The sequence below is a fragment of the Podarcis bocagei genome, assembly GCF_964188305.1.
Source record: "Podarcis bocagei genome assembly, chromosome: 14".
In the NCBI taxonomy this organism is placed as follows: Eukaryota; Metazoa; Chordata; class Lepidosauria; order Squamata; family Lacertidae; genus Podarcis; species Podarcis bocagei.
Window position 1 is genome coordinate 47361385 of NC_138139.1, and position 12032 is coordinate 47373416.

At 47.2% G+C, this 12032-nt stretch overlaps 1 protein-coding gene across 5 annotated transcripts in view; it reads right to left on the reverse strand.

Moving 5' to 3' along the window:
• CLEC16A (C-type lectin domain containing 16A) overlaps positions 1-12032 on the reverse strand; it is a 95978-nt gene that overhangs the window by 24499 nt on the left and 59447 nt on the right. The window contains exon 22 of one of the 5 annotated variants that reach the window (XM_081169414.1): positions 9741-9910. The exons of 3 other annotated variants lie outside the window; for them this stretch is intronic. In XM_081169414.1, coding sequence (XP_081025540.1) covers positions 9819-9910 — 92 coding nt within the window. In that variant the 3' untranslated portion in view covers positions 9741-9818. Of the gene's footprint in view, positions 1-9740; positions 9914-12032 lie in introns of those variants that run through there. One more of the 5 variants, XM_081169413.1, reaches the window with a different exon arrangement.

Consider the following 12032-nt stretch of genomic DNA (forward strand, 5'->3'; position numbering starts at 1 on the left):
TTAGCACCCACCTTATTTCTGTTCCGTGGAACCGTTTTGCTTATTCTTTATCATTGTTAGCTGTTCTACTTTTTAAAAATATCTATGATTATACTGCAACCCGTCCTGGGACCTTATGGCTAAAATGAGGTAAAAATTCTAATGAATAAAATAAGTAACTCAGACGGTCACTTGTGCCATGTCAAGAATCTAAAAGGAACAACCACACTCATTTCCTAAATCTGCATCTGCTTCCATGTCTAGTCATTTTCTGGAGAAAATTCTTACTCGCCCTAGGGGAGCGGTTGTGCAGTCAGCTGCTCTTATGAAGCCTAGTGGAAAGCTTGCGGTGGTTAATAAAACAATACGTTTCAGCCTCAACTCTTCGTGCTTTGCATCTCCACTGTGAGCAGGGGGTTGTGCACAGGCCACAATCCCATGGGCGTGCAGAAGGCAAGAAATTCAGCTTCCTGAGAATTTTGTGAAAAAAATGATTACAAGCAAGCTTCCCACACTCATGGCTGAGAAGAGGTGCAAAACACATTCTGGTGGGCAGCACTTGTTGAAATCTTAGGAGCCAAACAGGGAGGCAGAGCACAGATTCCAGTGGTCAGCACACCTACTTGCTCTCTCCCTTGGCTATTAAAATGGAAATAAAATCATGCAAAACAGTAACCAAGTGGGTGGGTGGGTGGAGAGGGAACTGTGTCATTTTAAATTTGCACTGGGTTAATATAGTTACAGAATTTAGCTTTTCTTAGCACAGAATTCCCATACAGATATCGCCTTCCTTGCAAAACACACACATGCCACCTACTAAGTTGAAGGCCTCATGCTTTTGAGCACCCAAGAGGGAAGTAGGGCTGCTGGTGGTCAGCTGGCCCAGGAATGTTAACACATTTTCCAGAACAGAATTTGCAAGAGCAATGCTGGCTTGAGCTTGGAAAAGAAGGGAAGGGAGCCAAAATGGCTTCTTGCCTTTCTGCTTTCCTTTTTCTTAAAAATCATAGGGGGGGGGGAGCCCTTGGGGGCCTCCGCATTCCTGCTGATTGCCGAGTTGTCTTTTCGACATTACTAGAGAGGATGCTATCTCAGGACACTCCACACACAGAGCAGGCAGAAAAATCGGAGAGTATCCAAAACCAAACCCCTCGGTCCCCAGAGCTAGACTGTTACGGTAATTTGGACAGAGAGTTCCAGGAGGCCTGGTATGCCTGAACTTTGGAAAGGTTCAACAAACATCTACGCTCAAGTTGCAACTCTTATATATCTATCTCCACTAATGCAACCTTCTCTGCAAATGGGAAGATGCTGGGCTCTTGGGGAAGTGCAGTCAGATAATTAAGGCTGCCCTCCCCACAGTGACTGGGCTCTTTAAACTTGGGAAGAAGAAGAAGAAGAAGAAGAAGAAGAAGAAGAAGAAGAAGAAGAAGAAGAAGAAGAAGAAGAAGAGCTTTTTTCTGGGGGACGCAGGGGGACACATACCCCTAAACATTTTGTGAATCTAGGTTTGGCCTCATTGAGGGACAGAATTTCAATATGAGTAGGAAAATGAGAGTACCCCTAAACACCCCCCCCCCGAAAAAAAGCACTGATAATAATAATATAGTCAGAGCTGCCAACTTTGGAAGCCATGAACACCCCGTGCCATCTCAATTCAGTTTGGGCAAAATGGTGATGCCAACTGTGCCAAGAGATCTTCTGTGGGTCTAACTCTAAGATTTAGTGACCTGAAAACAGGCAGTTCTGCTGTTGCCCCGCTCTGCTGAATTGTTGTTGATTAATAATAATAATAATAATAATAATAATAATAATAATAATAGGATGCCCTTCCTCGGCCATACTTGAAACAACAGCCACCTGTTGCTTCAGACTTCTTCCAAATACTCTGCTTTTCCCCAGACCCGCAAGACTGGACTCTGATTTATGCAAATGAATCTTCTGCATCTGCCTTATTGGCTTCCTCTCCCCCCATGCTTCTAAATTGTTTGCACTGATTTTAATATTGCATTTTAATATTGCTGCAATCCATGTGGGGTTCTTATGGTGAAAGGTGGGTAAGAAACTCGAAAACAGCCACATAACTCACTAGGTTGCCAAAGGGTACACAACTTTCAGCATCATAACCACATCATTAACTCTGGGATGCTATTAGTGACCTACCTTTCAGGGCTGTTATCTGATGCATGGGATGTGCTTTGAAAACGTATGGAAAAGGGCAACGTAAATGTTGATTGGATCATCCAAGATGAGCCAGTTTCTCATCAGAATAAGCCACATAAAATTGGGAATGAGCAAGGAAACCGCAACTCACACTTCCATCCCCAACCAGCCGTCTCCAAAGCATACCAGTCAGTGACCCATAAGAATTAAAAAAGCATTTGTTTTCTACCTTAAAAACCCATGCCTTCAAGAGCAACTGCTTTGTTTGAAAATGTACAATTCACTTGCCTGGTCTTATTCTGGAATAGCCACAAGTACGTTAAGCTCTCAGGATAGGGAGGAATATCAATCCAAATAATAATGAATCAGATCAATGTGGGTGTCTTTGTGACTCAGTAGGGTGGAAACACTCCGTTCCCCTCAAGCGCCCGAGATCTATCCTCAAACACCTTGCATTCTGAGCATTAAAACACAGGCAGCATTTTTTCCATGAATAGATGTGCAATGATTGTGAACATTTGTATGATCTTCTCTCTCTCATGAGGCGCAGTTCTGAGGTCACGCCACAATCCAAGCAGTGATTCCTGGCAAAGGTACAAGCTGCAAATTTATCTAACAACTTACAGGAAGGCAAACGGGAATCTTTAGACAACAGGGTACCAGTAACAGGAGGCTTAGTTTCAACCAAGAACTGGAAGCAAACTAAGCCTCGAGAGCAGGAAGTTCAAACCTCAGAACAAAGCACTTGTACATTTTCAACATTTTCAAACAATATACGGCAAGGAGGAAACAGCTTTGGTTCTATTAGCACCAGACACTGATGAACGGAATGACAACACCTGGATTAACAAAACATGAAAGCACATGTTGCAAAACTCTGGAAGCTCCTTTCTCACCATTAACCATGCAAAGACGAAGGGCCCTGCCTTGTGCTGCGCATGATTTAAAGCAGGGGTGGCCACAGCGGTACCCTCCCGATGTTTTCAGCCTCTAACTCCCACCAGCCCCTTTGAGCATGGCCAGTAGTCAGGGATGACAAGATCTACAGCAACCCCGCTGGCTACCCCTGGTTTAGAAGGCAAAGGCCGTCCAAAGGCAAGGGCAATTCATCTTCCAAACCACCCCTTCTTGGAATGGTAAGCAATGTTTTGCAAGAAGGTAAATCTCTCAGTGGCAGGAGGAGGGATTGGTTTGAGCAAGTGAGCATGGGGTTACCAAAGTAGCTTTGAATTGGGTGTTTGCTGAACAATGGAGGGAGGGACCCCCCCCCCAAAAAAAAATAGCATCAAAGAGCTCTTGGAGGAAATAAACAAGGAACGAGAAAAATAAGGAAAGTAGAGGTATAAGATGCATCCAGAACCAATAGGTAACACACACACACACTTAGAAAAATAGGAAGCTTTCACTCCATCTTAGGGACATAGGAAGCTGCCTTCTACTGAACCAGACCATTGGTTCACCTAACTCAGTACTGTCTGCACTGACTGGCAGCAGCTCTCCAGGGTTTCAGGCAGCAAGTCTCTGCCTGTCCTACCTGGAGATGCCAGAGGTTGTACCTGGGACCTTTCCCCTGGAAGGCATGTGCTCCACCACTGAGCTAGGCGCCTTCCCGAAAATGCATTAGTTTTGTACTTGATTAGTCAACACTGCTAGTTTGACGGGAGGAATTAATCACTGACCGGATTGGTCTGCATTAGTTCTTTCAAGCAGGGCTGTAAATAGTTGGCAGCTTCCCCGCAGGCAGCATTTAGGATCCGAAGAGCCCCATGTGTATTTTACAAGGCGAGGTTGGTAACGAGTAGAACTGGAACCACCAAAATTCGGCAGGGAGAGAGAAGGCTGCTGTCCTCTTTGAAGCCGCCACTTGCTGCTATCTCATTCATAAACTTTTTTTTTTCCAACCCTGGTTGCCCAGGCCCAGAGGAAGGCAGTCATCAATGACATCCAGATTTATTCATTTTTTTAAAAAGATTCTCGTTCACAGGGCTCTTTTAAAAGGCACTGCAAGGCTTTTAAGCTGAAAGAAGCTTCCCAACAATCCTGTGACTTGGCTCTATTAAGGTATCAACAATCATTTCTGAACAAGGGATGGAAGGCTGCCAAAGAGGTTTTCATTCATACATCTACCAGTGCCTATATTTCTGAAGTGACGCGTTCCTCTTGGGAACATCCACTGCGCCTATCAGGGAGGCAGTGGGTGGGGATAACAACAAACCCCAACAGAAAAATATTGAGCAGCCAGAAGAAACCTCAGCCCCCCCAGTCTGCAAAGCCCTCCTGTCTCCCCATCCATGGCTACTAGGGGGCATCGCAAGCAGCAGGCAGGCACAAGTCCTCGGTGGTTGGCTGGGGCTAGGACAGGGGACAAAGGCTCTGCCATGTCTTTCTCTTGGGCTCTGCCGGCCACCACCATTCTATGTTCTCCGTCTCTCTGCCCGATGCCTTCCAGACCCTCCTGGGCGTTCAGATTGGCAGAGAGGGCCTTCTTGGTAGTTCTGCACAACCCCCAGAAGTTCAAGAGGTGCTGCCAGCCCTGGAGACGGCATTCTCTGCGGGGGCCCTAAGCTGAGAGATTCCCTTCCCAAATGGGTACATTTGGGACTTTCATTTTATGGCTTCCATGGTATGCTAAATAGGCCCTTCTTTACTTGGGCCTTCAATGCTCGAGACATACAGGCAAGTCCCGTTTTAGGCACAACCCGTATGTGCGCAGAAACGTCATAAAGGCGTCACTGAAACATCACTAACAGGCTGGAATGGGGGCGGGCAGGGGTGGAGCAAGGCATTTGCAGACTCCGTCATTGGGGTTCCAATTCCACACAAGCGCACAAGGACCCAGAATGCAACTCCTGTGCAAGCGGGGAGTTGCCTGTATATTTTTAGGCCCCACTCTGTTCCCTTGATTGGCATTTGTTTTATTAATTGGTTTTATTGCTGTGATTTTTTTAAATCGTGGTCGAGGGCATGTATGAAATTTAAAATAAGATGATAATAATAATAGTCATAGGGACGCGGGTGGCGCTGTGGGTTAAACCACAGAGCCTAGGACTTGCCGATCAGAAGGTCGGTGGTTCGAATCCCCGCGACGGGGTGAGCTCCCGTTGCTCGGTCCCTGCTCCTGCCAGCCTAGCAGTTCGAAAGCACGTCAAAGTGCAAGTAAATAGGTCCTGCTCTGGCAGGAAGGTAAACGGAGTTTCCATGCGCTGCTCTGGCTCGCCAGAAGCGGCTTAGTCATGCTGGCCACATGACCCGGAAGCTGTACACCAGCTCCCTCGGCCAATAAAGCGAGATGAGCGCTGCAACCCCAGAGTCGGCCACGACTGGACCTAATGGTCAGGGGACCCTTTACCTTTTAATAATAGTCATGGTACTGACAATAGTAATAATTTCCAACCCCTGTTCTCCCATCACCACCATCTTTTAGTTACCTCCACCGCTGCAGAAAGTATACATCTGAATAACACTTCTTGGGAATCACAAGTGGGGGAAAGCTGTTTTTCTCAGGTCCCGGTCATGGGCTTTCCACAAGCATCCATTTGGCCACTGTGAGAACAGGATGCTCAGCTCCATGGCCCTTTGGCTTGACCCAGCAGGCTTCTTCTTACGTTCTTACAAAATCAATTAAGGCCAAATATTGTTTGAAATTTGGAAGAGTGGTTTCAGGCTGCCCCCCTCTCTCCCTGGGCTGGGAGTTCTCCAGTGGCAGATGGGATGGAAGAAAGAAAAAAAGGAAGGAAGGTTTGTGCGTTCTCTTAAATCTGCAAGGATACCTTCAGCAAAGGTGGCGTCTGTGAGTGTGCCCTTCCCCTGCTGCATTGTAGGCAATAACTTCTGCAAGAATAGTTCTGGAAGTCACATCCCGGGGACGCAAGATGCTGTTGGAATAGGCCCTAGAATTCCTGCTTAAGTGATGCCCCCCTCCCACCCCCTCGGCTTTCAAAACAAGAAATTTAACGGCAGGCAATTAGACCTTATCACTTTACTCTAATTGCCTATTAAATCTCACATAAAAATGCACTGCGGTGCTGACTCTCAGAAGAGTTCATTCACTGACAAGAATGGGAGGGGAGCCCAAGGGGGGCATCTCCTGGTCTCTTGCGCTAAATGCCAGCTTGGTCCTCTGCATTCAATCATCTTGACAGCACCAACTTTTAACACCCAAGAATGCAGCAATGTGGAAGGTTCTAACTTGGGCTGTGTATGTGGTGGTGTTGGGTGTTTTTACAGATTTTCTCTCCTGTTGCAGATTATTTTTACTGCTTCCAGGAACAGACTTGTCTTGTAGAACATCTTCCAGTAGTTTTCGGATAGCTGATCTTTGCCACCTTCATTGTGGCTCACCAGGAAGACGCAGAAGGCTCAGAATAGGGTTCTCCCAACGCCGCTGCAACTTCCAGACTGGTGCAGCAGAATCTCCCAAATAAGAGCTGGCTCCTGGGGAAGAGTCTGATAAAGGACCCCTGGACAGTTAAGTCCAGTCAAAGGTGACTATGGGGTGTGGTGCTCATCTTGCTTCAGGCAGAGGTAGCCAGCATTTGTCCACAGACAGCTTTCCGGGCCATGTGGCCAGCATGACTAAACCGCTTCTGGCGCAACGGAACAGAGTGATGGAAACTAGAGCGCACGGAAACACTGTTTACCTTCCCACCACAGCGGTACCTGTTTATCTACTTGCAGTGGTGTGCTTTCGAACTGCTAGGTTGGCAGAAGCTGGGACAGAGCCACAGGAGCTCACCCAGTCACACAGATTTGAACCACTGACCTTCTGATCGGCAAAACCAAGAGGCTCAGTGGTTTAGACCACAGCGCCATAGTCTGATGCTATGTGGATGAAATATGCACAACATCACCCAGAAGCCTAGCTGGTGGTGGGTCCATTAGGTGCAGGGCAAAGGTCCCAAGAGGAGGTCTCTGTTGCACCAGAGTGGGGGAAGAGAGACAGAATCTGCAGGACCAGAGACAACTTGTAGGTAAGGAGAGTTGTTGCTTCCTATCTGAGGAGGGGCCCATCAGCAGAGATCAATTTTTAAAAAGGGAGTGTGCCAGTTTGCAGCCTTGAACTGAAACGGCTGCTTGGTGCTTTTGGCTAATATAAAACATGGTTCAGAATTCTTCTAAGCAGGTAGATCTGCACCATGGTCTTCTATAAGGAGTTAAGGCATCTTTTGTTTCCTCCAGCACAATTCTTCTTATCAGCTGCAAGCCTACAGAGGCAGGATCTCCAGGGACAGATCCTGAATCATCTACACAGAGCCCCTTGGCTTTGGCAGTGCATTGCCCTAAGATCTGCCCCAGAAACTGGGAGCCTGCCTACTCAGCGCTTCTGTTCATGCACATCACCATACAAGTCGCTTCCCAACCACCTCAGTATTAAGCATTAAGCATTGATTCTGATTTGTTTGCACAACAATTCCGAGAAGGATATATGACGGCAACTGTTGACCGAGGGTTCATTATGGATTTAAGGGGGTGGTTATATGACATCACATCAAGCAATTCCTACCTCGCACTTTCCAGTCCATTTTCCCCGGGCTTTACTTTACTTTACATTTATTTTTTGGAAGCAGGTTTCTTGCACAAGCCTGCCAGATCCACTTTAACTGTGCAGCTGGAATTTGCTGGTAGTGACTGAATCCTACCCGCAAAACAGCAACAGTCTGGAAGCAGCAGAACATACTGTATTTTTCCATGTATAATACGCCCCCTATTTTTTTAAACCCCAAATTAAGAAATTAAGTTGTTTAGCTTTTTGGGGGTGGGGGAGGTCACTTCCACCAATTGCTCATCCGCCTTCCCACCACTCCCAATTGCTTGCCACAGCCACTGCCGATCGCACACCTTGCCGCAGCCGCCAATTGTCTGCCTGCTCGCTGCCACCAACAGCCCACCCACTTGCCGCAGCCGCCAATCGCCTGCCCACCTCGCCACAGCCACCAATCGCCTGCCCAATTGCCGCAGCAACAGCCAATCGGCAGCAGGCCTTGCCGCAGCCACCAATCACCCGCCCAATCGCTGCTGCCAATTTCCTGCTTGCTGCTGCCATTAATTGCACGTCCCCCCTCTGCATTCACTATGTGTGTATAAGACAACACCCAATTTTGCCTATTTTTTTTTTTTTTAGCAGAAAGCATCGTCTTATACACAGAAAAATACAGTATTTCCCTTAAACGCTCCTTTCCCTGCACCACAGAGGACTGGCATTTCCATTTGTCTGAATGATGACGGTAATCCAACTTCACGCTTACCCCCGTTGCTCTGCTTTGGCTTAAATGTACCTTTCTCTGACACTGAAAAAACTACCGTTGACGATTTTTGCCAAGCAGCCAACGAAAGCGTTCCCTGTACGATTCAGTGGAATTTTGACTTGGTGCCGCTGCCCAGTTACAAAAACAGCAACGAAGACAGGCGGGAGATCAGTAAGCAATGGCCGCAGCCAAGTGAGACGATGGTGTCAGGGTAAGGTATGTTCCAAAGCAAGCAGCTCAAGACAGCCTCTGCCCATCTTCTGCTCTTTAATGGTGGCCTTGCACAAGAAAGGCAGAAAGAAAACTGGAGCCAGGTGACCTGTCTGTCTATTAACCTCTGCGTTTTACCCAGGCAGATCAATAAGTGCTTTGCTAAATACCACATTAATGCGCTGTTCGTTTATGATTGAGCCCAGACGGGTTCCAGGGTACTAGGAAAAATAAACCTCTGTTAACACACGGACCACGTAGGCAGCTATTTCAGTTAACTTCAAAGGTGATTAGCACGCCGCAACCTAACACCATAAAGCCAAGCGTTATGAAACCTGGTGAAATGCAATGCTAATTGAGAAACAGGAATTGTTATTATCTTACACAAAAGACACAGAGAACATTCTATCCGTGTCCGGCTTTTCTTCGGAAGAGCTTATTTGGATATCATGTAGAGATTGGGCAGTGCAAAGGTACTTTGACAAGCACCTGCCAGATGAATTATGGTGGCTTTTATAACTTCTGTGGAAGTCTTGTGCAACACTGCTGCGAACACAACAGGGTTCCTGTTCGCAATTAAAAAAAACAGGCCCAGCCACAGCCCTGTTCAAACTGTTTTCCTTTAAAAGCAACACCATCACAATTAATGAGAATGATGATATTTTAAGTATCCCAGCCGGGCAGGCAGCTCGGTAAATTCTTGCGAAGTAGCAGATTTAGTTACATAATTTCCCCCCACCCCACCCCGCCAGTCTTCAAGTCGCTGTGAGTGTACTCCTCAGGGCAGGACAGCGGAACAATTTAAAATCATCGCATCGTTAACAGCAGGGTTAAAGAGGGGCTCAGAACTGGCAACAATGTGTGGGCCAAATGGCCCCATGCCATGCCTAGGACCCACGGCTCAGCGGCAGAACACATGCTAAGGCAGGCAGAATGTGCCATCCCAACTCTGTCCTATGTTTTCTGCATCTGGTCCCTGTCCCCAGCCTCCAATTTATAACCCAATATCTGTATTTTCTAATCTCTGCCTTTACCCAACCTCCCCCCCCCCAATTTTATCCACTGCCCAATTCCTTTAATAAAAGCAATCTGTGCTTTTCACTGTTCCAAGTCTCTGGTACATATCAAATTTTCCACTCAGGCTTTTTTTTTTAAGAACGGTTATTTATTCTTCCCACTCTGCAGAATTCCTCCAACAATATCAACAGCGGGTTGTCTCGACTATCTCTTCCTCCAGAAAGGAAGCCAGATGTGTTGGTGGTTGTGATGATGGTGGGCGTGGTCACTTTTGGGAAGTTTCTTCTTTTGTGCCCCTGCTTGCAAAAGAGATTGACTCTCATGTAATCAATCTGCTCGGACCATGGCACAACTTCCTAAACCATACCTTCCCATATGGGCCGAAAGCATGCGCCATGTGGCATGGAAAGTCTTATGCGCAGGATTTTCCTTAAGCCAACGCTTAGCTCTCACGCTTTTGAAAGGCTGATAGAGGAAACCTGTGAGCAAGTGCAGAGCAAAACGCTTCGGCAATCGAACCAAGTCCTGGCTCGTTGCTTCTTACACATTGGCAGGTGGCAAGTGGTTTGCGGAAAATGTCCTCGTGGGCCAAATTAGGACCTCTTCAACTTAGGACCACTTGGAGATTTTTGAAGTATTAAGACGTTTATCAATGCTTATAAATAAACCAATAAACCAATAGGCAAGACTGGAAATTGGAGGTTACCCACCACGGGCTTAAACCATGGTTTATCACTTTGGACATAACGTGGAAAACTTTGGTTTAACAAATGAGAAAAGTGCTCGGCTGCAGGAGGAGGATAGAGGTGCAAGAGTACTGTACCTTGCCTGTTTCCATCCCTAAATCATGTTTTGTTGGGCCAGGCAGGTTAGGGTCTGGACCGGGCTGTTGACTGCTGTCAGGGCTGTGCACAAGTGATGTGCAAATTAAAGTTGAAGTTCTGGGCCAGGACAAAAAACTGAAATCTGCAGCCTGTATCCGAGCTGCAAAGTTGCACAGCTTTCAGTTTGCATACATTTCGTCTGGTTTTGCTAGTCTCAAGGCAAAGGCAAAGAGACTGAAGACACCCACCCCACCTGCTACGACTTAGTTCACCAAAATCATGATTCAGCTGCTCCTCTGGCTTCTTTCAGCAAACACTGCCCACACATTTTCAAGCATATTTGTGAAGCCTGAAGAGCTGCAACCCCCCCCCCCAGGCTTCTTAAGAAGTCTTTTTTTTTTCATCCAGTTATCATGCTCTGCGCTTTTTTCCATGGTTCCACTGTGTCACATCACTCATGGCTTCAGTTGACAGCTTAAACCAGCTAGGTACGCTAATTTATCTCTCAAAGAGCACTTGCCAGCAGCGTAGACATTACGTTTGAAGCTGTCAGTCCCTTTCACCCAGGACTGAGAAGTACATGCCTTGGTTCAGAAAGCAGCAGTACAACTAAGCCTTTATCAGAACTGCCCCTCCTGCAGTGCCAAGTGGACACCATGCCACAACTCTCCTCCTCAAAAAAACTCTATAGAGAAAGGATCAGGAAAGATGGGTTTTCAAATCACAGAGGAAATGGGGAAAGCTGAGCTTCAAAAATGCAGGTGTCAAGTCACCAGTTGCAGCACTGGTGAGATGCACGCTGCAGGAAGGGGGGGGGTCATCTCTGACCTTGGTGAAGGGTTAGCAGACCCGCTGCAGGTGGGGAACTGCCAGACCTCACTGTGGCTGGACATTGCCACTTCCTGTTCCAGTTACACCCCAAATCTGAAGCAGAAGGTGGATCCGGGAGACCAGGTCTCCAATCTCTACAATTCATGAAGACCACCAAATAACCACCAAGTCTCAGCTCACATGGTTCTTGGGAGGATAAATCTGGAGGAGGAAGAGCCATGTACATCACCTTGAGCTTACTGGAGACAAGGTGGAATACAAATGCAGGAACGAAAGTTAACAGCAATCTTGACTTTTATTTTAGGCTAATGCAACATTCCTCCTCCTAAAAAAGGCCAGAGTCACTTCTGCTGAAAGAAACCAGCAGAAGCTAACAGTGCACACAGCTCGCTACACATTGGATCTGGCGGGACGGAGGGCATCCTGACACCAGCGCGTCTCTCGGCTCAAGGCAGGCCCTAAAACAGCAGCTGCACCTGAACGTAGCTCAAGTCTGTGACTCAGATGCTTGCTGCAGGATCAATTTGTGGGATGTATGACACAGTAGGCCAGCAACTTAGGCGGGGGTTACATTCCTGGGATTGTGCCTAAAACCAAAATCATGTACAGTGGTGCCCCGCAAGACGAATGCCTCGCAAGACGGAAAACTCGCTAGACGAAAGAGTTTTCCGTTTTGGAGGTGCTTCGCAAAACGAATTTCCTATGGGCTTGCTTCGCAAGACGACAATGTCTTGCGAGTTCCTGCTGGTTTTTTCCCTCCCCC